The sequence below is a fragment of the Syzygium oleosum genome, unplaced genomic scaffold (genome assembly GCF_021117445.2).
Source record: "Syzygium oleosum isolate NSW1041296 unplaced genomic scaffold, Sole_v2.1 Sole_v2.04, whole genome shotgun sequence".
NCBI lineage: Eukaryota > Viridiplantae > Streptophyta > Magnoliopsida > Myrtales > Myrtaceae > Syzygium > Syzygium oleosum.
Genome location: NW_026607488.1, coordinates 10,706,771 through 10,733,649, shown reverse-complemented (window position 1 = coordinate 10,733,649; position 26,879 = coordinate 10,706,771). Strand labels below are relative to the sequence as shown.

Here is a 26,879-nt window from a genome sequence, read left to right as displayed (position 1 = left end):
ACCCGTTGTGCACTGCGATATGAAGCATAGCAATGTTCTTCTAAACGAGGACCTAGTCGCACAAGTCTACGACTTTGGAATTGCGAAGATTTTGGCTGAGAACAAACTTGAAACGCAAACCCGAACTCTTGGCACGATTGGTTACATTGCTCCAGGTACATTTGTCAAATTTTAGCTAATTCAAGCCTTTGATTCTCAATATAATGGTATAATATAATGGGGATATATTAACGCTCGTGCCTCTCAATTGTATTACTTATGTCCCAAAAGAAATAGATCAATTCCTGATGTTCTTATTCCACAAACCATGATGCTTGCAAAGTATGGTTCGGAAGGAAAAGTCTCGACAAAAGGAGATGTCTACAGCCTCGACATATTGTTGTTGGAAGTGATTACTAGGAAGAAGCCAACCAGTGAAATGTTCGATGTGGATATGAGCTTGAGGCGATGGGTAGGTGCAATGATTCCGGACTGAGTGCTTGACATTGTGGATAGCGGAATCCTTAGCATGAAGCAAGAAGATTTGATGCTCCCGGAACTCGAGAGCATAGTTTTATCAATCCTCGAGTTAGGACTAGAATGCTCAAAGGACTTGCCTGAGGAAAGAATGGACATAAAAACTGTGGGGGAAGAACATTATAAGTGCCAAAACTTATGTACGACGCTCATTTTAATGTCAAAAGTTTTTTTCGAATCACTTAAGTGCCATTTTTTTAGAAAAACGATCTCTCAAGTGCCAACTCCGATTTGGGTCGTCGAAAATCTATCGAGGCTATATTTTATTAATTTCTCAATCCTACGTGGCATGTTGGCTCTGATAGGGATAATATTTAATAATTTTTCGATTTTTTAAACTTTTTTTCTTTTTTTCCTTCTTTTCATTTTTTTCTTTTCTTTCTTTTTCTTCTACCTTTGGCCGGTGACTGGACACCGGTCATCGCCCACCGACCATGGTCGGGCACCTGGCCTCGCCCAGACGTGGCCGCCGTTGCCCGTCACAGGCGAGGTCCGGCCTAGTGAGGGCGGGCGAGCCTTGGTGAGGGTCGGCCTTGCCTCGCCTGGGCAAGGGCGAGCCTCGGCGAGGGCTCCCCTCGCTAGATCCGGCGAGGCGGCCATGGCCTGGGTGAGGGCTGGCCTTGCCGGGGCTTGCCCTTGCCCAGGCGAGGTGAGGCTGACCCTCGCCAGATTCGGCGAGGCTAGGCGGCCATCCATGGTCAGTGGCCGGAGTTCGGTCACCGGCTAAAGGTAGAAGAAGAACAAAGAAAAGAAAAAAGAAAAGAAGGAAAAAAAGAAAAAAATCATAAAAATATTTAAAAAATCGAAATATACACATGGAAATGCCACGTAGACTATTTTTTTTTAAAAAAAAAATCCAACTCAGATTAAAATTTTAATTATAAAAGCCACGCATTAATTTGGTCGAAATTTCTCGCCGTTGGCACTTAAGTGATCGTTTTTTCTCCGATTTGGCACTTAAGTGAGCCGGCGAATACTTTTGGCACTAAAGTAAGCGCTATATACAAGTTTTAATACTTCTAGCGTTCTTCTCCCTAAAAATTGTCATGGTTAAGTTCAACAAGATCAAGTTGTCACTTCCTTGACGAAAAAATAAGGTGGAGAAAAGTACATAGAATTTGGGCATAGTATCATCTTAGTTTGTACACGATCATTTCGTTTTGATGGCATTGCATATAGCGATCTGCAATAAAGTTCCTGATCTTCTTTTATGCTTTCCGAGTTGAAGGAAAACAATTGAAAATGCGACAACATTTTCCGGCAATGAAATATGACCCAACAAGAGTCTTAGCTCATGTCTAACTTCGTAAGGTGTAACACATGCTATGTTCTCCAAGTAGAAACATTGTCTAGCCAGTGATGAATATCGTTTCATTTGGTAGGACATGCTAGGTACGGCCCATGAGCCTTGTATCACGGGTTAGCAGTTCCTTGACCGCGGAACAGTCCGTGCGGCACCTGGCGCATCGTTCACACCAGGCCAGCCCTCGTTCATTAACTGTTCCAGAAAATAATACGACAAATAGCTTCCTCGTATCGGATCGTGCCACGCCCGAGCCCAGCTTGACTTGGGCATTTAGTCCATCGAGTGAGACTCATATAATACTTTAGATACAACAACTGGTTTTAGCCTGTCATGATCTCATCAGCAGAGGAGCATAAGCTCCCGACCAGTTTGTACATAGGAGGCTAACCTCGTCTTCAAAGCTCCTAAGGTATATTCATTCCATTTTAGAACTCCTAGCACCAACCTTCTTGACACTACTCCCACGACCCAGTTGTATCTCAACCCTTATGCGTCCTCACTCTTCACCCGATATTCCCGAGCACCACTCACAAGGGTACAGGAGCACGAGAGAATCACGGTCCGTGACATTCTCCCCCACTCAATTCCGCAATGCCATCATTGCGGGCCATTCTATCACTTTCTTGCGTCAATTCTCACCATCAATGCCGCTTCTTTTCCGAGACTTACATGAGTGGTAGATGCTCGCCCAACAAAACAACTTTTCTCCACTGGTGGCTTTCTTGATCAGAGCCATTTAGCACCCTCAATCACTTGTGCTTTCTTTGACAAGTGTGGCATTTTTTGCCAATTGCACCATTTTGGCAGCCCCATTCTTCGCCTACTTTGGAATTCTCATGATCTTGGTAGACCAACGGAGGTTTTTCTCCTTTTTGATAACGTGGTAGCAGACCCATCTTGAGACTTGCCACATTAATCCAAGAACATTTTCCGTATTCAATGAGGAATCGATTCTTTCTTGTGCCCCCAACGTCATCCTAGAAGCAAGTCAAGAGCCGCACTTTGTCTGAGAATCTTTTGGCTTCGGTGATTCACTCCCTGCCCTTGTAGGACCAGGTAGACCACATCTTTTCTTTGATTCACTCACCTACTAGAGGGATCCCGCTCTAATACCATTTGTCATGGGTTGGTAGTTCCTTAGCTGCGGAATAACCCGTGCAACGCCTGGCGTAGCATTCACACCAGGCCAGCCCTTGTTCATTAGCTGTTCCAAAGAACAATATGGCCAATAGCTTCCTCGCATCGGATCGTACTATGCCTAGCATAACTTGGGCATCTAGTCTATCGAGCGAGACACAAAAAATACTTTAGGTACGACAACTGGATTCGGCCTGCCATGGCCTTATTAGGAGAGCAGTATTAGCTCCCGACCAGTTTGCGCACGGGTGGCCTGTGACATTCCGAAATTTCGCTCATTTGGAATTTATGAAATGAATTATTTTATTAATATACTTGTAGCTAGTTCTCGCCCGGAACTGATCATTCCTGGGATACTAACCTATAGGGAAAGGCTAGTGAGGGATCTAAATTCGTACGACTAAAGAAAATTCGATCGTTAATTGACTTTCGACCATGAAATCGTCGAGGTGATATTTTGAACCACTGTTGGCCGATCCAAGGATAGCAAGGGGTCCGTTCGCCATTGTCATAGTAGTAGATCGCGGGTGATTCCGCCAGACCACGAATTGAATTGACGAATGATCCTCAACCTATACCGAACGATCGTACCCCTCGAATCTAGTGATTGATCCTCGCGATTTTATTGGTAAACGAAATCGTTACGGTCTGAATAAATTGCACGTGACTCGATTTAGTATCAGTCACGGGTCGTACGGGCGAATTTCCCAAAAGCCACCCGTTAGTCTGAGAAACGCTCGAGTTACGTTATACATATATAATTTGAATATTGATTAGAGACCAAATCGAGCATCGGAAAATTTGGAAAGTCATGGCAGGGCCTTTGGATGACGTTGTAATTGGAACGTACAACTCCATATTTCTTAGGATTTTTCAGAAAAGTTCGATTTCGACAAGAAACGGAGAAAGTGACCATTTTACCCTTGTGAATTAATAAAGGGTTAGTTTTATGGGCAAAGGGCGTTTTGGTCATTTTACCCTCAAATTTGGAAAGGACAATTTTGCCCTTGGACTTTTTGAGAAATTACAAGACTACCCTTAGATATTTTTGGGTGAGATTCGATCTGGGCCGTCGGTTTCAAGATAAGATCGAATCTGGGCCGTTGATTTCGTTTGTGAGAGAGGGGCAAGATCGTCATTTGCCGTTTTGGTCAAAGTTGGTCCAAGCCTTATCTCTCTCTCTTTCCTCTCTCCCCCTCATTCGGCCCCTCCACACCACCGTGAGCCCCCCTTTCCGATCACTCTCTCTCCTCTCCTCCCGATCGCCGGTCGCCCCTTGGCCGCTCGCCGCCGTACCATCGCAGCCGGTCACGCCCGTCCGACCGCCGCCGTCTTCGCCACCAAGCCGTCCCCGACCCTCACGCCGTCCCCCTCCCTCTCGGTTTCTCTCCCCTTGGCCGTGAGCCAACCGGCCACCGCCCAAGCCGCCGCCGATCATCACCGCCGCCGCTAGCCGCCGTTAGATCTTCGTCTTGCCGCCGCTATTCGCTCTAGCCGAGGTAGTCTAGGGCTCGGTAAGTCATATCCTAAACCTTAGCTAGGACGTCGGGTATCGACGGGAAATTTTTGGGGTGGAATCGGGTTTATTTAGGTTCGGAATGGTACAATTTTGGGATCGGGATTATGTGGCGGGCCTTAGGATTGAATTCGGAAATTTTGGTGGAAATATCGAGGTAGGAAATGGGCTGTGGATGACTGTTCAGTGGGCTGTCATGGGCCGATCGGGACGCAAATTGGATTTTTAGAACCGGCAATTAATTGTGAGAAAGTGTCATGAAGGGTCGGAGTTGATTTGACGCCGTTTGGTTGGAGAAAAATGGCAAATTGCGTGTTTAATGTGTGTTTGAACTACGACTGAATTTTGGTGATGAAAGTGAGTGCGTGGTTGTGCAATTAAATGATTGAAATATGCCTGTTGGGTGCACGCTTGGGCCAAACTGATTTAATTATTAAAATTGCCCATGTCAAATGCTTAGTGAGCATGTTTTACGTGTGAATTGATGCGTGCACGGGCCACGTGTGATTGGCCAGTTGAGTGTGGTAAATGCTTGTTGAGCATGTGTATGAGTGAGAAAGTAATGTGGTATGACATGTATTCGTGGAAATTGTGCCGTCTTGAGGTGTGTACTTCAACGCGGGACGATGCCCAGTAATACCGGAAGACTGCCAGCCTAAGGCGTGTACTTCAACGCGGGTTGCGCAGTAGGTGGTAGGTGTTGAGCCTGAGGCGTGTACTTCAACGCGGGCAAGAAACATGGCCTGAGGCGTGTACGTTAACGCGGGCCCTGAAGTGTTGTGATAAGAGGTCGCAGTGTACCTGAGGCGTGTACTTCAACGCGGGTCACTGGCGAGAGATGTGGAAAGGATATGATGAGAATGAAATGAATGCATGAAATTAGAATTGTACCTGCATGTGATTGCACGTATGTGATTGTGTTTGTGATTGTGTAATTGTCTGGAGGTACGTGATAGCCTAGGTGGGGTTTAGGGGTGTACTTACTGAGATGTAGTCTCATGGTTGTTTCGACCAACATTTTTCAGAACCTCAACCTGAGTCATGAATCCTCCGCCACCGCCACCAGAGCGTTTTGGGGTACCAGTGCACACCGAGTATGAGGTTGCAGAATTCCCGATGGGTGATGGCATGACCTGGATTAAGCATACTACGACTGTTTTTGTAGAGGTAGGATTACCTTTATGGGAGACCCATGTTTATATCGCCTGGTTCTTCCGGGATGCAGTCGGGGATGAGTTCGGGCCCGTTGGGGGTTTTGATGTTCCGTTTGACTTAGTTGGGGATTGGGACCCGTCTGCCATACCCCCGATAGATGGAGAGTTGACCAGTACAGAGGTTAGTTTAGCTCAGTCTGGTTTACATCCAGCGCCCGCAGCTCAAGAATCTTCCGGGGCCGAGCACGAACCTGAACCCGAAGCATCGCAGGCTGAAGGCGACCCGATGGATATCGATTTAGAACCAATTCCCGAGGAGGAACCAGAAGAGGTAGAACCCGAGATAGAACCCGAAGTTGAGCCTGACGAGTCCGAGGAGCCTGAGGAGGAACCGGAATATATAATCCCGTTCGAGCAGTATATGGATCTCAACTTTGTGCCGGAATACTATTTCTTTGATGTATTAGCTGAGGAGGTTCAGAATGAAGTTCCAGCTGAGTCGGGTGACATTAATCACCTGATTGAAATTGAGGCTGAACCAGAGTCCTCGGATGAGCAGACTGTTCAAGAGAACTCAGATTCTGAGGACGAGGAATCAGATTCTGAATGGACGCCGAGTAAGGGGCGTAGAGGTTAGTATAGGGGTTGAAGCTAGGAAATTTAAGGAGTACCATTTTTTAGTATAGATGCCCAGGTCATCGGTTCTTTTTGATATCGATGTTTTATAGTACGGTGTGCACATGTATATATTGATTTGTAAAATTGTGAATATTATGGTACAAGTTTGAATCAGAAAAGAATATGTGTATTCTCCCTAGTCTCCCCAGTTTTAATTGTCAGGGTGATTTGTGGTTTTCGCTGTTGAATTAAATATCTAATGATCATAAGTGGGGTCGGCGATACCCTGGGATATCGCATCATTCGACCGAGGAGGGATGTCGCGAGCTCGTTGGGGTTCGGGGCGTGACATCCCTGTTTGAATTGGTATCAGAGTAAGGTCAGCTCGATCTAAACCGGTCGAAGTTTGGAGTGATAAGGAGTAGAAATCTTGGGGTAGTATTTAGGGAGACCTTAGTGAGTTATATGGCGAAATGAGCTACACGTGCCTCCAGATTGTTTGTTGTGATTGATTGAGTGAATTGATTATTGTGATGATTAAAATGCAGGTGCGTCTGGACCTGAGGTGAGTGTTCAGACTTTGTTGATCGTGGTTTTGTGTTGGTAATGATAGAGTGCCTGCTGAGTGAACTCTTGTGTTAATTCACTGGCTAGAATCAGATTAATCTAGTTAGTCTAGATTGCTAATTCCTGAGTGGAATTATAGCAGGTAGGAGAGTGATAGAATTGTGTCGATGAGCAGCGAAGGAAGAGGTATAGGAAGAATCCCAAGAAGGGGCGCAAGTAGAGGAGCAAGGGGTAGAGGTCGTGCTAGAGCTAGAGCCGTAAAGGATCTTGGAATGGGTGCAGGAGCGATAGAAAATCTTGGGGTTGAGGCTGGAGCTGCAGTGGACCCTAGAGTGGAAGTTAGACCTGTTGAGGATCCTAGAATGGAAGCCGTTATGAGGACATTGGAACAGATCGGAAATCTGTTAGGATAGCAGACTCAGGAAAGAGCTGCTACGATTGCCCAAGCTGCCGAGGCCGCTGTGGCCGCTGCTGTCGTCAATAATAATGAGAATCAAGGGCAGGGGCAGGTGGTTGTAAATAGACCGATGCATCAGCTGGTAGAGCAATTTATGAAGCTAAAACCGCCTAAGTTCGCTGGGAAAGGTGACTCTGAGGCTGCACCTCGATGGGTAGAGGAGCTCGAGAAGGCTTTTGAGGTGTTAGAGTGCAATGATAATGAGAGGGTAACTCTGGCGGTATATCAATTGCAAGATAATGCAAACGATTGGTGGAAAGCCACCAAAGATAGGGTTTTTCCGGAAGGTACGGCCCGAACTTGGGCTGCTTTTACTGAAAGTTTTTATGAGAAGTATTTTTCGGCTAGTGCCAGGGAAAGGAAGTTAGCCGAATTTATGAGTCTCCGCCAGGGCCAGATGACAGTAGATCAGTATGAGGCGGAATTTGCAAGATTATCTAAATTTGCGCCAAAAATGGTGGAACATCCTGATGATAAGGCACGGAGATTTCGGGATGGATTGAAGGCTAATATTCGTAGCCAGTTGTTACTGGTAAATCTGAGGACGTACGAGGAAATATTTGATAGGGTCCAGATTCTAGAGCGAGATCAGGTGGATAGAGCCGCCGCTTCTGGGTCGAGATTTGTCCAGGGTAAGGACAATCGTAATCCTGGGAAGAGGCCGATGTTGGATAATAGGCGTTTTATCCCTTCCGTTAGAAGAAATATTGGGAAGCCAGCCCGAAATCAGAATGGTCCGTGTAGAATTTGTGAAGGTAGACATGGAAATGGACCTTGCCCAACCCGGGGCGAAGCGTGTTTTGGATGTGGGGGATTTGGTCACCACATAAGGAATTGCCCCAATTCCAGACAGAATAGGCCACCTGCATTGCCGCCATCTCGGAACAGGAATCAGATTGGAGCAGCCCAGACAGTAAACCAGAATAGGCCTCAAGCATAAGGACGAGTGTATGCTATGGCCAGACGAGAGGCTGAGAACGCACCAGGGGTTGTCACAGGTACGATTTCTCTGTGCAACCATGCTGCGTATGCTTTATTTGACCCTGGGGCATCACATTCTTTCATATCGAAACGGTTTGTTGAGTTGATTGGAATAAAATCGCGATTGCTTGATGTTGTGTTATGTGTGGCGACTCCCTTAAATAATAAGATGTTGGTTTCGTTGGGTTGTCCAAACTGTAAGATCGTGATTGGGGATAGGGAGGAGAAAATTGATTTAGCGGTTCTAGACATATATGATTTTGATGTGATAGTGGGAATGGACTGGCTGTCCAAGCAGAGGGCCGTCATGGATTGCAATAGCAGAGTGATCCAATTTAATCCGGTTGGACATCCAGAATTTAAATTTGTGGGAAGTCGAGGAGGGCCCTCGATTCCATGGATTTCGTCGCTAGAAGTGACAAAATTGCTGAGTGAAGGTTGTCAAGGATTTTTAGCAGCAGTAGTTGATTTAACGGCTGAAGAGCTGAGGCTTGAGGATATAGCTGTGGTGTGCAAGTATCCCGATGTGTTCCCTCAGGAATTGCCGGGACTGCCACCAGCAAGGGACGTGGAATTTGTAATCGAGTTGGCACCTGAAACCGAGCCAATTTCGAAAGCACCTTATAGGATGTCGCTGTCGGAGTTAAAAAGAATTAAAGGTGCAAATGCAAGAATTATTAGATAAGGGATTTATTCGACCGAGTGCGTCTCCGTGGGGAGCGCCGGTATTATTTGTGAGGAAGAAAGATGGATCATTGAGGTTGTGTATAGATTACAGGCAGCTGAATCAGGCGACAATTAAAAATAAATATCCCTTGCCGAGGATTGATGATTTGTTTGATCAGTTACAAGGGGCTTCGGTGTTCTCTAAAATTGATTTGAGAACGGGGTATCATCAGTTGAGGATTAGGAAGGAGGACATACCGAAGACGGCATTTAGGACGAGATATGGACACTATGAATTTACTGTAATGCCGTTTGGATTGACGAACGCCCCTGCTGCCTTTATGGATCTGATGAATCGGGTGTTTAAGGAATTCTTAGATCAGTTTGTGATTGTGTTTATAGACGATATATTGGTTTACTCGAAGAGCTTAGAGGAGCATGAATTTCACTTGAATCGAGTGTTGCAGACTTTAAGGGAAAACGCATTATATGCTAAGTTTAGCAAGTGTGAATTTTGGCTCAGTCGAGTAGCATTTCTCGGTCATGTAATCTCTGGGGAAGGAATCTCAGTTGACCCATCGAAGATTGAAGCTGTGATGAAATGGCCTAGGCCGACGACGGTAACAGAGGTTCGGAGTTTTCTGGGTTTGGCTGGATACTACCGTCGTTTTGTGGAAGGATTTTCGGCAATAGCAATGCCATTGACACATTTGCTGAAAAAGGAAACGAGGTTTGAATGGACAGATAAATGTGAGAGGAGTTTTCAAGAATTGAAGCATAGATTGACAATGGCACCAGTGTTGACTATTCCATCAGGACCCGGAGGATATGAAATATATAGTGATGCGTCGTTGAAAGGATTGAGATGTGTACTCATGCAAAATGGGCGAGTAGTAGCTTATGCATCAAGGCAGTTAAGACCGCATGAATTGAACTATCCGACGCATGACTTGGAGTTAGCCGCAATTGTATTCGCCCTGAAGATTTGGCGACATTATTTATGCGGAGAGAAATTTCAGATATATACTGATCATCAGAGCCTCAAGTATTTATTTTCTCAAAAAGAGTTAAACATGAAGCAGCTTCGGTGGATGGAGTTATTGAAAGATTACGATTGTGAAATTCTATATCATCCCGGAAAGGCTAACCGGGTAGCCGATGCTTTGAGTCGGAAGTCGAGCATAGCTCATTTGATGGTTAAGGAGTGGACACTGTTAGAAAAAGTGCGAGACTCGGAGTTTAGATTTAAGTAAGTCAAGTCTCGAGCTTGCTGGCTACACTTAGGATTGAACCAGAAATCCAGGCCAAAATTAAGATGTTGCAATCTTCGGATCAAGAAATTCAAAAGATTCTAGAGATGGAGGAGGCCAAGAGAAAGCCAGATTTCCAAGTATCAGAAGATGGGATATTGAAGTTTCGTGAACGCTTATGTGTGCTTGACGATGCGGAGCTTAAGGAAGAAATTTTATCGGAAGCGCATCGTAGCAGTTATAATATCCATCCAGGTACTACTAAAATGTATCAGAATTTAAAGCAATACTACTGGTGGAACGGTATGAAGGTGGATATAGCCAGACATGTGGCCAAATGTCTGACGTGCCAACAGGTGAAGGCACAACATTGTAAGCCCGGAAGGTTGTTGCGACCATTGGAAATCCCAGAATGGAAGTGGGAGCATATAACCATGGATTTTGTGTCGGGGTTGCCAAGGAGCCAAAGAAGCCATGACACTATTTGGGTGATTGTCGACAGACTAACCAAGTCGGCACACTTTTTGGCTGTGCGAAAGGATTTCGCATTAGTCCGGTATGCTGAGTTGTACGTGCAGCAAATAGTTCGTTTGCATGGGGTACCAGTGTCGATAACCTCAGATTGTGATCCTAGATTTATTGTCAGTTTTTGAAAAAGTCTGCAGACGGCGTTAGGATCCAAGTTACAGTTTAGTACGGCTTACCATCCTCAGACAGATGGCCAGTCTGAGAGGACAATTCAGACTTTAGAGGATATGCTCAGGGCATGTGTGCCGGATTTTCAGGGTAAGTGGGAAGAGCAACTGCCTTTAGTAGAGTTTGCTTATAATAATAGTTTCCAGCAGAGCATTGGAATGGCGCCTTTTGAAGCGCTATATGGCAGGGCTTGTAGGACACCCGTGTGTTGGGACGAAGTGGGACAAAGGACTATAACCGGGCCAGAGCTAGTCGAACAATCGATTGAGGCAGTTAAGATTATACGCGAAAGGTTGAAGACAACACAGAGCCGTCAAAAGAGTTATGCAGACAAAAGGCGAAGGCCTTTGGAGTTTCAAGTAGGGGATCACGTGTTCCTTAAGGTATCGCCCATGAGGGGACTATCCAGGTTCGGTAAGAAAGGGAAGTTGAGTCCAAGATATGTGGGACCTTTTGAGGTTCTAGAAAGGATTGGAGAATTAGCGTATTGCCTTGCGTTACCACCAAACCTATCGCAAGTGCATAATGTGTTCCACGTATCAATGTTGAGGAAATATGAACCGGACCCGACGCATATGCTGAATTATGAGGAGATAGAAGTAGATGACAAGGTGTCTTATGTCGAGAGACCAGTAAGGATTGCAGACCGAAAAGAACGGGTTTTGAGGAACAAGACAATCCCGATGGTCAAAGTTATTTGGGAGCACCACGGGACTGAAGGCGCAACTTGGGAAAGTGAAGAGGTGATGCAACGTCAATACCCCCAGTTGTTTGAGCAGTAGTAGGAATTGTAAATATTGGGTAGTGGTGAGATTTGTAAATTTTGAGGACGAAATTTTTGTAAGGGGCGAAGATTGCGACATTCCGAAATTTCGCTCATTTGGGATTTATGAAATGAATTATTTTATTAATGTACTTGTAGCTAGTTCTCGCCCGGAACTAATCATTCCTGGGATACTAACACCTATAGGGAAAGGCTAGTGAGGGATCTAAATTCGTACGACTAAAGAAAATTCGATCGTGAATTGACTTTCGATCATGAAATCGTCGAAGTGATATTTTGAACCACTGTTGGCCGATCCAAGGATAGCCAGGGGTCTGTTCGCCACTGTCATAGTAGTGGATCGCGGGTGATTCCGCCAGACCACGAATTGAATTGACGAATGATCATCAACCTATACCGAACGATCGTACCCCTCGGATCTAGTGATTGATCCTCGCAATTTTATTGGTAAACGAAATCGTTACGGTCTGAATAAATTGCACGTGACTCGATTTAATATCAGTCATGGGTCGTATGGGTGAATTTCCCAAAAGCCACCCGTTAGTCTGAGAAACGCTCGAGTTACGTTATACATATATAATTTGAATATTGATTAGAGACCAAACCGAGCATCAGAAAATTTGGAAAGTCACGGCAGGGCCTTTGGACGACGTTGTAATTGGAACGTACAACTCTGGATTTCTTCGGATATTTCAGAAAAGTTCGATTTCGGCGAGAAAAGGAGAAAGTGACCATTTTACCCTTGGGAATTAATAAAGGGTTAGTTTTATGGGCAAAGGGCGTTTTGGTCATTTTACCCTCAAATTTGGAAAGGACAATTTTGCCCTTGGACTTTTTGAGAAATTACAAGACTACCCTTAGATATTTTTGGGTGAGATTCGATCTGGGCCGTCGGTTTCAAGATAAGATCGAATCTGGGCCGTTGATTTAGTTTGTGAGATAGGGGCAGGATCGTCATTTGCCATTTTGGTCAAAGTTGGTCCAAGCCTTATCTCTCTCTCTCTCCTCTCTCCCCCTCATTCGGCCCCTCCACACCACCGTGAGCCCCCCTTTCCGATCACTCTCTCTCCTCTCCTCCCGATCGCCGGTCGCCCCTTGGCCGCTCGTCGCCGTACCATTGCCGCCGGTCACGCCCGTCTGACTGCCGCCGTCTTTACCACCAAGTCGTCCCCGACCCTCACGCCGTCCCCCTCCCTCTTGGTTTCTCTCCCCTTGGCCGTGAGCCAACTGGCCACCGCCTAATTCGCCGCCGTTCGCTAATCGCCGCCGATCATCACCGCTGCCGCTAGCCGCCGTTAGATCTTCGTCTTGCCGCCGTTATTCGCTCTAGCCGAGATAGTCTAGGGCTCGGTAAGTCATATCCTAAACCTTAGCTAGGACGTCGGGTATCGACGGGAAATTTTTGGGGTGGAATCGGGTTTATTTAGGTGCAGAATGGTACGATTTTGGGATTAGGATTATGTGGCGGGCCTTAGGATTGAATTCGGAAATTTTGGTGGAAATATCGAGGTAGGAAATGGGCTGTGGATGACTGCTCAGTGGGCTGTGACGGGCCGATCGGGACGCAAATTGGATTTTTAGAACTGGCAATTAATTGTGAGAAAGTGTCATGAAGGGTCGGAGTTGATTTGACGCCGTTTGGTTGGAGAAAAATGGCAAATTGCGTGTTTAATGTGTGTTTGAACTACGACTGAATTTTGGTGATGAAAGTGAGTGCGTGGTTGTGCAATTAAATGATTGAAATATGCCTGTTGGGTGCACGCTTGGGCCAAACTGATTTAATTATTAAAATTGCCCATGTCAAATGCTTAGTGAGCATGTTTTACGTGTGAATTGATGCGTGCACGGGCCACGTGTGATTGGCCAGTTGAGTGTGGTAAATGCTTGTTGAGCATGTGTATGAGTGAGAAAGTAATGTGGTATGACATATGTTCGTGGAAATTGTGCTGTCCTGAGGCGTGTACTTCAACGCGAGCAAGAAATATGGCCTGAGACGTGTACGTTAACGTGGGCCCTGAAGTGTTGTGATAAGAGGTCGCAGTGTACCTGAGGCGTGTACTTCAACGCGGGTCACTGGCGAGAGATGTGGAAAGGATATGATGAGAATGAAATGAATGCATGAAATTAGAATTGTACCTGCATGTGATTGCACGTATGTGATTGTGTTTGTGATTGTGTAATTGTCTGGAGGTACGTGATAGCCTAGGTGGGGTTTAGGGGTGTACTTACTGAGATGTAGTCTCATGGTTGTTTCGACCAACATTTTTCAGAACCCCGACCTGAGTCATGAATCCTCCGCCATCGCCACCAGAGCGTTTTGGGGTACCAGTGCACACCGAGTATGAGGTTGCAGAATTCCCGATGGGTGATGGCATGACCTGGATTAAGCATACTACGACTGTTTTTGTAGAGGTAGGATTACCTTTATGGGAGACCCATGTTTATACCGCCTGGTTCTTCCGGGATGCCGCCGGGGATGAGTTCGGGCCCGTTAGGGGTTTTGATGTTCCGTTTGACTTAGTCGGGGATTGGGACCCGTCTGCCATGCCCCCGATAGATGGAGAGTTGACCAGTACAGAGGTTAGTTTAGCTCAGTCTGGTTTACATCCAGCGCTCGCAGCTCAAGAGTCTTCTGGAGCCGAGCACGAACCTGAACCCGAAGCATCGCAGGCTGAAGGCGACCCGATGGATATCGATTTAGAACCAATTCCCGAGGAGGAACCAGAAGAGGTAGAACCCGAGATAGAACCCGAAGTTGAGCCTGACGAGTCCGAGGAGCCTGAGGAGGAACCGGAATATATAATCCCGTACAAGCAGTATATGGATCCCAACTTTGTGCCGGAATACAATTTCTTTGATGTATTAGCTGAGGAGGTTCAGAATGAAGTTCCAGCTGAGTCGGGTGACATTAATCACCCGATTGAAATTGAGGCTGAACCAGAGTCCTCGGAGGAGCAGACTGTTCAGGAGAACTCAGATTCTGAGGACGAGGAATCAGATTCTGAATGGACGCCGAGTAAGGAGCGTAAAGGTTAGTATAGGGGTTGAAGCTAGGAAATTTGAGGAGTACCATTTGTAGGGTTCATTAACAGTAACAACACAGCGGAATATAGAACCCTAGACAGGATCCATGCGTATATTGAAATCGAAAAGGAATTTCGATACGTATCTTTTGCAGATCAAAGAGAAATCAGCAACCGATTGTGTCTGGATGAGCGCCCCAAGTGTTGCGCCTCTACCGGTATCCACACACACGAACGGAATTCTCCAACGATCCACGTGCTAGCGAAAGATCTTGAAGTTCCTTTTCTTGAACGCCTTTTAATTTTCGATACTCTATCGAAAAACCCTAGACAGAGAACGATTCTCTATCTATTTATACAGCCTCATTATCTAGCGAAATTAAAAGAAGTGGGCCAGGCTATTTGGGCCCGCCAAACCGTCCACCTTCAATCGTACGTTTAATCGTTATCTCATAATGCGCACGACCGCATAGATAATTTAAATAGGAGAATAAATTAAAATCCACTTCTTAAGTAGATCAAGGCGCATAGACAATATTAAGTCCGTTCGCTATTGTGTGCGACCCTGTAGGTTCACTAAACATTAGCAGTGTGCCCAAAACTCTTTTGGCCCACAAGTCATAAGCGGTCTCTAGCAACACATTATGACTACCTAAGTATAGTGAAGATCGGTTTTCCGACACAACCTAATCCACAACTAATATTAGAGTATCAACCTTGATTGATTCTTAGGGCAGACCACTAACAATCTCCCACTTGCACTAGAACCAATCATATAAACTAAGTCTCTTTTGTCACTTGATTTCCGAGTTAAGCATAAGACAGGACAAGTGTCATCCTTATATAGCTTAAACTTATTTTCCCGATACCGCAGTTAGACTGTCAAAACAAGTAGTTGACTCTTCAACTCACTTGAGCATGGCCATGCATTTCACAGTCTCAACTCTACGGGAGGCCAGGAAATCATACCCTCGTTATATGAGAGGGACAAATCCCATCTTGTCTACTCACATCACTCAGCACGCTTCATAACATACCCAGCCATTACCTTTATAATCACCTGTTACGGCTGACGTTTGGCAACGTTAAAGCACGCCAATCCACGTCTAGGAAACCATGGTAGACTCAGGTCAAAGGACTATACTCTATAGCTGTGATGAGAAATACTGATGACATTATATAACAATCCTACAGTATTCTCATAGCGGGTCAGTCCAATACAATGTTCTCCAACATGTATTCCATGTGATCAACTTTATATCTCTATATTCATGACCCGTGAAACTTGGTCATCAGTTGACTCACATACTAGTCTCAAATGCCATTTGCGTCCCAATGCACAATGGCAAATTGACTAGGGACATTTAGAACATTAATATCCACTCTATCAATAGAATTTCACGATCAAATCACATATTTGATTATCTATTAAGGATATTCAATATTCAGGGGATAAAGATTTCGCATTCAACTATATACTCAAATTAAATCGAAATCAAATATAATATATATTTTATTAATGAACAATGAAAATGTATATCACATATACTCTCACTCACATCAAGACCAATCACTAATGTGTCTAAGGCCTAAAGCGTTACAATAACGCTCATGCTTAGGTTGTGGAAGAGCCTTCGTCAACGGATCGGCTGTATTCAACTCCGTTGCAACTTTGCATAACTTGACATCACCTCTTTCAATGAATTCTCGAATGAGATGATACTTCCTGAGTATGTGTTTGGTCTTCTGGTGAGACCTAGGCTCTTTACCCAAAGCTATGGCCCCATTGCTGTCACAATAGAGGTCCACTGGAATCGAACTAGTGGGGCCGATTCCCGATTCTTCTATGAACTTTCGAATCCAAACAGCTTCCTTTGATGCTTCAAGACACAATATACTCGGCCTTCCGTCGTAGAATCTGCAAGAGTTTCCTGCTTGGAACTTTTCCAGCACACCGCTCCACCATTCACGCAAAAGGCAAAACCTGACTGCGATCGTAGGTCGTCTTTGTCGGTTTGGAAACTAGCATCAGTGTAACCATTTACAGTGATCTGTTCCTCACCTCCATAGACTAAGAATAAATCCTTAGTTCTTTCTCAAGTACTTAAGGATATTCTTGACAAAGAATCCAGTGAGGTTCCCCGGATCCGATCGGTATCTACTTGTCATGCTCAATGCATAAGCAACGTCGGGACGAGTGCATAACATAGCATACATGATGGATCCCACAGCTGATGCATAAGGAATCCTACTCATGCGGTCTCGCTCATCTTGTGTTGAAGGACACCGAGTCTTGCTAAGACTTATGCCATGTGTCATTGGGAGAAAACCTTTCTTGGAATCTTGCATATTAAACCTATTGATGACTTTGTCAACATATGTACTTTGACTCAGTCCAATAAGTCTCTTAGATCTATCTCTATAGATCCTGATCCCCAAGATATAGTTTGCTTCTCCCATGTCCTTCATGGAGAAAAATTTTCCTAGCGATGTCTTAACTGACTGAAGCATAGGAATGTCGTTTCCAATGAGTAGTATGTCATCCACATACAACACTAGAAACACAATTGCACTCCCACTAGACTTCTTGTATACACAAGCTTCTTCTTTGTTTCTGATGAAGCCAAACTCTTTGACAGTTTCATCGAAACGAATATTCCAGCTCCGTGATGCCTGCTTCAATCCATAAATAGAACGTTGAAGCTTGCATATCTTCCCAGTGTTATCTGATGATGTAAAGCCTTCAGGTTGTGTCATATACACATCCTCCTCAAGATTTCCGTTAAGGAAAGCTGTCTTTACATCCATTTGCCATATTTCATAGTCATAATATGCAGCAAACGCTAGGATAATCCGAATGGACTTAAGCATGGCCACTGGCGAAAAGGTCTCGTCATAGTCAATACCATGAGTTTGTTTGAAACCTTTAGCTACTAGCCGTGCTTTATAGATGTGAACATTTCCATCCATATCAGTTTTCTTCTTGAAAACCCACTTGCACCCTATAGGTTTGACACCTTCGGGTGGATCAATCAAAGTCCAAACTTTGTTTTGATACATTGAGTCCATTTCGGATTTCATGGCCTGAAGCCATTTATCGGAGTCTAGGCCCATCATAGCTTCTGTATAGGTCGTAGGTTCATCATTTTCTATTAACAATAGATGACGATGTTCTGTCACGTGAAAACCATATCTCATAGGCTCACGATGTGTTCTTTCAGACCTACGAACTATAGGTGCCACTGGAGTAGACTCTACAACTCTTTGTAGATCTAATTGAGGTTCCTCATGAACTGGAATACCCTCTTGCGGCACAATAACTTCTTCGAGGTTTACCTTACTCCCACTGGTTCCTTTAGTAAGAAACTCTTTCTCTAAAAAGACACCATTTCGAGCAACAAACACTTTGTTCTCTGATGGATTGTAAAAGTAATATCCTTTCGTTTCTTTAGGATATCCGACAAAGAAGCATTTATCAGATTTGGGTCCAAGCTTATCAGAAAGTAAACGTTTTACATAAGCTTCGCAACCCCAAATCTTTAGAAAAGACATACTAGGAACTTTTCTTGTCCACATCTCATATGGTGTCTTCTCTACAGCTTTTGATGGACTTCTATTTAGTGTAAACGCAGCTGTCTCGAGTGTATATCCCCAGAAAGATAATGGAAGATCTGAATGACTCATCATTGATCGAACCATGTCTAACAAAGTTCGATTTCTCCTCTCAGAGACACCATTCCACTGTGGTGTTCCAGGGGGAGTGAGCTGTGAAACAATTCCACACTCTTTGAGATGGTCATTGAACTCTTGGCTTAAATATTCTCCTCCTCGATCAGATCGAAGAGCCTTGATATTCTTGCCAAGTTGATTTTGTACTTCATTCTGAAATTCCTTGAACTTTTCAAAGGAGTCAGATTTATGTTTCATCAAGTAAACATATCCATATCTACTGAAATCATCAGTAAATGTAATGAAGTACTGATAACCTCCTCTGGCTGTAGAACTTAGTGGTCCACACACATCAGTATGTATAAGGGCCAATAATTCTTTTGTCCTCTCACTTTGATTAGTAAAAGGAGCTTTTGTCATTTTTCCAACTAAACAAGATTCACATGTATCAAATGATTCAAAATCAAATGAATTTAATAGTCCATCGCTAAGAAGCTTGTGAATTCGTTTCTCGTTTATGTGACCTAATCGACAATGCCATACGTAGGTTGGATTCAAATCATTAGATTTAAACCTTTTTGTATTTATATTATAGATTGGCACATCAAGACTTAGAACATATATCCCATCCACAATATGGGCGCTACCATAAAATAATCCATTAAGATAAAACGAACAACTATTGTTCTTTATATCAAAACAGAAACCTTCCTTGTCCAAACAAGAAACAGAAATAATATTCCTGCGTATAGCAGGTACATAGTAGCAATTATTCAGTTCTAAAAACATGCCAGAAGGTAAAGCTACATCATATGTTCCTACGGCTAATGCAGCAACTCTTGCTCCATTCCCAACACGTAGCTCCACTTCACCTTTTGTAAGTGTTCTACTTCGTTTTAGTCCCTGCACATTCATACAAATGTGAGTACCACAACCGGTATCCAATACCCATGAAGTAGAACTAGTAGTAACATTTACTTCTATAACATAAATACCTGAATCGGAAGTCTCACTTCCCTTTTTCTTCAGATCCTCCAAATATTTCTTGCAATTCCTCTTCCAATGTCCATTCTCCCCACAATGGAAGCATACAGCATCAGCAGTCGGACCCGGTTTGGTCTTGGATTTGGGTTTAGGCTTAGTGCCCTTGCCCTTACCCTTGACCTTACCTGGCTTCTTAAAGCCTTTCCCCTTTTGAACCATGAGAACATTAGGGGTAGGGTCCTTCTTGATATTCTGCTCAGCAGTTTTGAGCATCCCATGCAGTTCAGTCAAAGACTTATTCAAATTATGCATGTTATAGTTCATAACAAACGTGTCATAATCTTGAGGCAATGACTGAAGAATAATGTCAGTAGCCAACTCTTGGCTAATGGGAGAGCCCAGTCGCTCCAGGTTTTCAATATAACCTATCATCTTTATGACATGTGGGCTAACTGAGCTCCCACTTGCTAGCTTGCACTCAATTAAGGTCTTTACCGTTTGGTACCTTTCAGTGCGTGCCTGTTCCTGAAACAAATTTTTCAGGTTCATGATCATATCATAGGCATCCACGTTCTCAAACTGCTTTTGAAGGTCTGAGTTCATGGTAGCTAACATTAGACATGATGCATCCAATGCATCATCTTTATGCTTCTGATAAGCATTCCTTTCAGCATGGGGAGCGTTGGAAGGAGGTGCCTTATGAGGGAGTGGTTTCTCCAGGACATAATCCTTTTTCTCCTGCTTGAGAACAATTCTCAAGCTTCTATACCAGTCCAAAAAATTCGAACCATTCAATTTGTCCTTCTCAAGGACAGATCGCAGTGAAAAGTGTGATGCAGAGCTATTTGCCATTATCTACAACAAATATGCAAAGTGAATTGTTCATTAACATTATAAATAATAAACTCCAACTATACTTTTATAACATGTGTCCCAATAAGTATAGTGGACCAAGATCCATATTTTACCAAGACTCGAGTAAACTTTGGCTTACCGCTCAAGACTAAGTTATTTAGGTAGACAACTATTTGTCAATTGTATCGAATACAACTCTTGGTTATTGGGGTTGACATCTCATATCGTATCCCCAAACACTATGCCTCAAGGCCCAAAACCGTTTTGATAGCCTCGTTAAGTAAACCAATCTTGACTTATGGATAACCATTATCCATCCTATTTTACTCAAATAGTTAAAGACACCCTGCTTTGGCAGGCCCATCTTTTGACGATTCAAGTCTTAATAGGTGCATGATTGGAAAGGCATCATATTATTACTTAATTTTATGAGGGACTCTTAATAATTATGTAGTGGTGAATGTATGCATGTTCTGAACATCAACAAAGCATCACTTATAACAACAAAGATATATCAATCATACGGGAACGACCAATTCCATGCGAGGGGTCAAGGGGGCGCCCCTCTGGGATCGAGGCGGCGCCCACCGCGGTCAGGGGCGAGCCGCTCAGTGGTCTCGAGCGGGGTTCGAAGGGGCAGCGCCCCTCGCGGGGGCTCGGGGGCAGCGCCCCCGAAACCTAGACAGAATTCACAATTCCGTTTCCCAGGAAAGTCCCGAAAACATAAACAGAAGTCTCAATTCTGTGTTCTCGGGAGACTATCCGTCGCTGCCGCCTCCCGCGCCCTCACCGTACGCAACTGGCCGAACGCCTCGAGTCCTCGACGCGCCGGAAGACTAGGCGCGCTGCCGTCTCCGCCTCGGGCAATAGACCCAGGCGCGCCCCCGTCTCCGACCGCCGTCTCAGCCTCGCGCAACAGCCCAGACGCGCCGCCATCTCCGCCCGCCGTCTCCGCCCGCGCGTCCCCGCCTCCGGCAATAGCCCAGGCGCGACGCCGTTTCCGCCCGCCGTCTTCGCTTCGCCGTCTCCGCCTCGGGCAACAGCCCAGGCGCGACGCCGTCACTGCCTCGACGCGAGCGGAACAGGATCGACATCGACCCATCCCTGCTTCGTTCCTTCTGAATTGATCATATCAATTCGTATTTCAAATTCTTCTAACCCTAATTTAGACTCACTTCAGGCATACATCATATGTATCAACAATTAGGGTTTCCAATTCAACTTCAATATATCACAAGCAGCTCTGATACCACTGTAGGGTTCATTAACAGTAACAACACAGCGGAATATAGAACCCTAGACAGGATCCATGCGTATATTGAAATCGAAAAGGAATTTCGATACGTACCTTTTGCAGATCAAAGAGAAATCAGCAACTGATTGTGTCTGGATGAGCGCCCCAAGTGTTGCGCCTCTACCGGTATCCACACACACGAACGGAATTCTCCAACGATCCACGTGCTAGCGAAAGATCTTGAAGTTCCTTTTCTTGAACGCCTTTTAATTTTCGATACTCTATCGAAAAACCCTAGACAGAGAACGATTCTCTATCTATTTATACAGCCTCATTATCTAGCGGAATTAAAAGAAGTGGGCCGGGCTATTTGGGCCCGCCAAACCGTCCACCTTCAATCGTACGTTTAATCGTTATCTCATAACGCGCACGACCGCATAGATAATTTAAATAGGAGAATAAATTAAAATCCACTTCTTAAGTAGATCAAGGCGCATAGACAATATTAAGTCCGTTCGCTATTGTGTGCGACCCTGTAGGTTCACTAAACATTAGCAGTGTGCCCAAAACTCTTTTGGCCCATAAGTCATAAGCGGTCTCTAGCAACACATTATGACTACCTAAGTATAGTGAAGATCGGTTTTCCGACACAACCTAATCCACAACTAATATTAGAGTATCAACCTTGATTGATTCTTAGGGCAGACCACTAACAACATTTTTGAGGATAGATGCCCAGGTCATCGGTTCTTTTTAATATCGATGTTTTATAGTACGGTGTGCACATGTATATATTGGTTTGTAAAATTGTGAATATTATGGTACAAGTTTGAATCAGAAAAGAATATGTGTATTCTCCCTACTCTCCCCAGTTTTAATTGTCAAGGTGATTTGTAGTTTCTGCTGTTGAATTAAATATCTAATGATCATAAGTGGGGTCGGCGATATGCTAGGATATCGCATCATTCGACCGAGGAGGGATGTCGCGAGCTCGTTGGGGTTCGGGGCATGACAAGGCCCATCCCACCTTTAGAGCTCCTAAGGTATATTTGTTCCATCCTAGAACTCCTAGCACCAACCGTCTTGACACTACTCCCATTACCCAATTGCACCTTATCCCTTTTGCGTCCTCACTCTTCACCCGATAACCCCGAGCACTACTTACAAGAGTATAGGAGCATGAGAGAATTACGGTCCGTAACACTTGCGTGTAATTTGGGTAGGGCCAGGCCTTTTCGGCACATGTGCCAAGCCAAGGCCAAGCACGTGTTTGGGCCAATTTCGATCCCTTTTTTGTTTTAAGTATTTCTATTTTTTTTACAAAAAAATACTTGTAATTTATTTTGATTTAACAAAATTTTAATTTTTACCATATTAAGATTGTGAAGCGAAATAAACTAAACGGAACAAACAGTAACTTGGCCTTCAATAAAAAAAAAGTTTTGGCATTACACACCTCTACGGTCATCTTTGTTCCTTATGCAATATCATACTACATATTAACAAGACCATAATTTTAATCGGATGGAAAAAAAATATCAAAAGTAATTTTTTATCGTTATAATTATTTTCCAAAAAGCAAGCATCAAATGATATCTTCTTATTCTTTCAATCATTAAGAAAAACATTTATTCAAATTTTAAAAGAAGAAATTAAGAGAAGGATGAAACTAGTTGTTGCGCTATTGAAAGGATGAAATATAATAGGTCATTTTGTTTTGTCTATTATCTCTGTCTTTGGCCTGTTTTACTTTGTTCTCTGTAAAGTTAGATTACATTAAAATGTTAAAGTAATATGTAACTGAGGGCTAAATGGGAAATCCAAAAGAGAGATAAAGCCCATTTTTTGACTTAACTATGTAGATTAAGGGCATTTTTAGTTTTGGTCGGCAAAAAAAAAATGATATACAATATGAATATGAGTATGAATAATAACTTAATATCATTGTTTTTATTATCCTTGAAGTACAAGTAGAATGATTTGAAGTCTTCACTTCAAATGAATTTTACAAGAAAAATTTAATTCGAGTAGTATTACAAAAAGATTGGATATCTAGACACTAATTCAAATTGAACTTCACATTTTCCTCCTCAAAAATCTTCTTTAGTGATGGTTGCTTGAGGTCACTTCAATCTTCTAGTTATGAACCGTTCGCCTTGTGTCAATCTTATTTCACTAAGAATGAAAGGATGGTCGGTCGTGTAGTGACTCGCCCTTGCGCAAATCTAGATTTTTAATTTCGAGAGTAAAAAATAAAAATGATAAGCAAAATTCAGTTTCTAAAAAAAATCTGCCCCATAGTTTATGGCGCACCAATCATTTCTTAGATCGATTAGAAACCTAAAATTCTAGATGTTACAAGGAAATCAACGAATCACCTAGAGGTCAACTGGCTTGTGAAAGTTAAATATATAGATTCATCGGTTCAATTATGCATGAGTAAGGGTGAGCACCCCATTTCGAGGTTGATGTCGTCCTTTCGATTTCACATTCTTTTATTAAATCATATATATAACCCAAAATTTGATTATCCATCTCCGAGTGTAATCATCACATCACATCATGTTACAATTAACGACTCGACCATGTCGAAGCTGTTTATAATTGGCAGACTTGGTGCCTCCTAAGATGTCCCATCCCACTTGATGAGTTGCATGAAAATCATTTCCCCTAAAACGTTTTACTTGACCCTTGATAACTTTGCGTTTGTCCAAATTATATTCTCGTGACTTATGTTCGAATTAATGTTGTAATTACTCAATAATCGACGCATTTCGTATCCAAAGAAAAGGCCATGTGAGCTTGTTGTCGTGACAATGGACGTAGTTGCATTGAATTTATGAAAAATAATTTCTATTATCAATGGAAATGTTCAGACTTATGCTATTATTCATAATGAAAGTGTTTTCTTATCAATTAATTCTTTCAAGCGATAAAAATAATCATTTTAACAGAAAATGTTTTTTAAATTATAGATTTTTTTGCAAAATAACTGAACCGATTGAACTTGTTCTATGGTGAAAAATAAATGAGTTTGAGAAGTAGTTACTGATGATTATCTTAAACTTTCCTTAATTTCCTCCAAATTGGGCTTCAGATGATTATCTTAAACTTTGAGATGCTGATGAGGCAAGCTTTTGGCATGTAACGGTCTGGAGCATTTGATTTGCCTTTAAATCGAAATCAAACTGTTCCTTTTCGAATTCTTCATCAAAACTAACAAAAGATATTAATGAAATAATTTAATTTTTTTTTCTGATTAAAGAATCAGAAATAACTAACTTATGTTTAGATTAAATTATGCGAAAATAACGCGACAAAATTCGAAGACTCAAAACATAGGAGACAATTTTTCTTTTTACGGCTAAATCTTCAATGTCACCATGGTGCTCGGTGCTCGGTTAAAATATTTAAATGTAAAACCGCATCTTGGTGTAGTGAACTCCGCCATCTGGTGCTCGGTGCTTCCACTTGGTGTCCTTGGTGTGGTACCCTGACCAAGGTAAAATTAGTGTAGTGAACTAGTCCTAATAGAAGTAGGATTGGCTTTCTCTTTTATCTAGTCTGATTAGAGGATGCTTGGAATACAATTTTATGCTATCATATTACATAGTTGTCATACATAGGCTGTTCATGATTACAACTTCTTGTACTGAGTATCACATACCTCATACATGGGAATCCGATCTTTGACACAAAACATCGGACCCTTGTTATTTTAATTAAAAAGTTGCATCTTTGATTAGTATAGTTTAGTACGTTGCATGCAGAGAACATTAACCTAGTTTACACCTTAGATTAAGAAGTTTTCAATTAATGTTTTCCTAGATTAACTAGTTTAGAAGTCACGGCCTTAGATTTTTAGGTTTCTAATTGACTAATGTCTCAATTCGATCATTAGGTCTTTAATTTTGCTTTAGATTAATTTAGTCTTTAAAAAAATAATTTTTGCATGATTAGGAGTATTTTCATTTGATGATTTATTCATGATTTTATCATTTTAGTAATTTTAACCTTGATTTGTCTAGTTTAATAAGATTAGATTAATTTTTGATCTCCTTATATAATCATTAGGATTTAATTAGGATTAAATTAAATGAAAAGACAAGAAAAAGAAATCTTAGTTGCATAGTAGGAAATCTGCTGCTTCGGAGAGCCTCTTTACACTTAGGTGTCACGATCTTTCTTGAGATGAACCACTAAAGGAAAGCTAATGGATTGCTAAGTAGGAACAACAGACCCTTTTACAAAGCGACACTCGTGTTGAACATGAGCTCTCCCAAGCCCATCCTCTGCAACTTGAGTTCTCGATTTAACTTGCGAGTTAACTTACTTTGGAGCCGCCACCGATCCTTTATGGGTTAATTAGAAATCCAAGTAGGACGTGCGAGTTTACCTTACTTTTGAGAACCAGAGATTTATGAATACAATGACTTGATTATTCTAGATTAATCTAACGTCCTTTCGGTACTTTTTCTCTTTATATAAACATGTTTTGCATGCAATCTTTATATGGTCTATTATCCTTAGCCGCTAATATGTGAATGTGATCATGCACGTTGCACAAAAAATAAAACAACACCCAATAAGTAACTAAATTATGAAAGAGCAAGCATAAGCAAAACCTCATGATTGATCGTCGAGACATGGCTTCTACAAACTATGAATCAACACGCAAATCTGCAATGACTACATGAAATGCCTTAAATATGATGCATGATCATGCATTAATCAACAAACTATTTATCACTATAATGTTAAACTATATAATAGTTTTGATATTTTCTTTTGAAGCCGAAATTACTCTAAATTCTACTTAGAGACCAAAAGTTACTACAATGAACAAAAGACATGCATTATGTTGGGAAAATCCCCTATTGTTTTGAAGATAACAAAATAATGAAAGGCTACTAATGTGTGCACCAGATGCTATGTCATAATCAGCACTGGGTGAGTTGAAATAAGGAATGCTCTGCCACCGTGAAGAGTGTTCTACTGATATCGAACGATCGCCACCGATATCAAGGGTGAACAAGGTATTGGGCGTCGACATATCTACAAACTAGAAAGACCTTAAGATAAGGTGAACATTTAGAATGACCTTGATAAAGGGTGAACAAGTCAGGAAGAATGGGGATGTTCGTGATGACTTGGAGATACTAAGATTTGGTGAACAGTTGTGTGGATTTAGTGATGATGAACAAGCTAAAAACGAGGATGTGCGGTAAAGTTTGGAAGGACTATAAAGGTGAAGAGCTTGGTAGAGTCATAATTGTCAATATGTTTGGAAGGACCAGAACATTTATAATCTGACCATTATCGGGACCAGCGGATCGTTATCAAGAGTCGTAGATTATTTGTAGGAGCACTTGTTAATATCAAATGAGGTGGAAAACTGTAATGATACCGATGACTTGTGTGAGTATAGTGAAGACTGATGAGATATCGACAAGAGGAAAACAAGTC

The 26,879-nt window shown here is 42.8% G+C and overlaps 1 protein-coding gene across 1 annotated transcript; it reads left to right on the top strand.

Moving 5' to 3' along the window:
* Positions 1–5,915: 5,915 nt before the first annotated feature.
* On the top strand, positions 5,916–7,227 carry LOC130137883 (uncharacterized). The gene is made up of 2 exons (XM_056310392.1): positions 5,916–6,261; positions 7,097–7,227. The coding sequence occupies exons 1-2, from the start codon at positions 5,916–5,918 to the stop codon at positions 7,225–7,227; spliced, it is 477 nt and encodes a 158-aa protein (XP_056166367.1).
* The last annotated feature ends 19,652 nt before the right edge of the window (positions 7,228–26,879 follow it).

Bases quoted from the DNA above. Each gene is read 5' to 3' on its own strand.
- LOC130137883 (XM_056310392.1), top strand. From the start codon at position 5,916: ATGGATATCGATTTAGAACCAATTCCCGAGGAGGAACCAGAAGAGGTA. The intron at 6,262-7,096 runs GTTAGTATAGGG...GAATGGGTGCAG, and splicing joins GCCGAGTAAGGGGCGTAGAG to GAGCGATAGAAAATCTTGGG.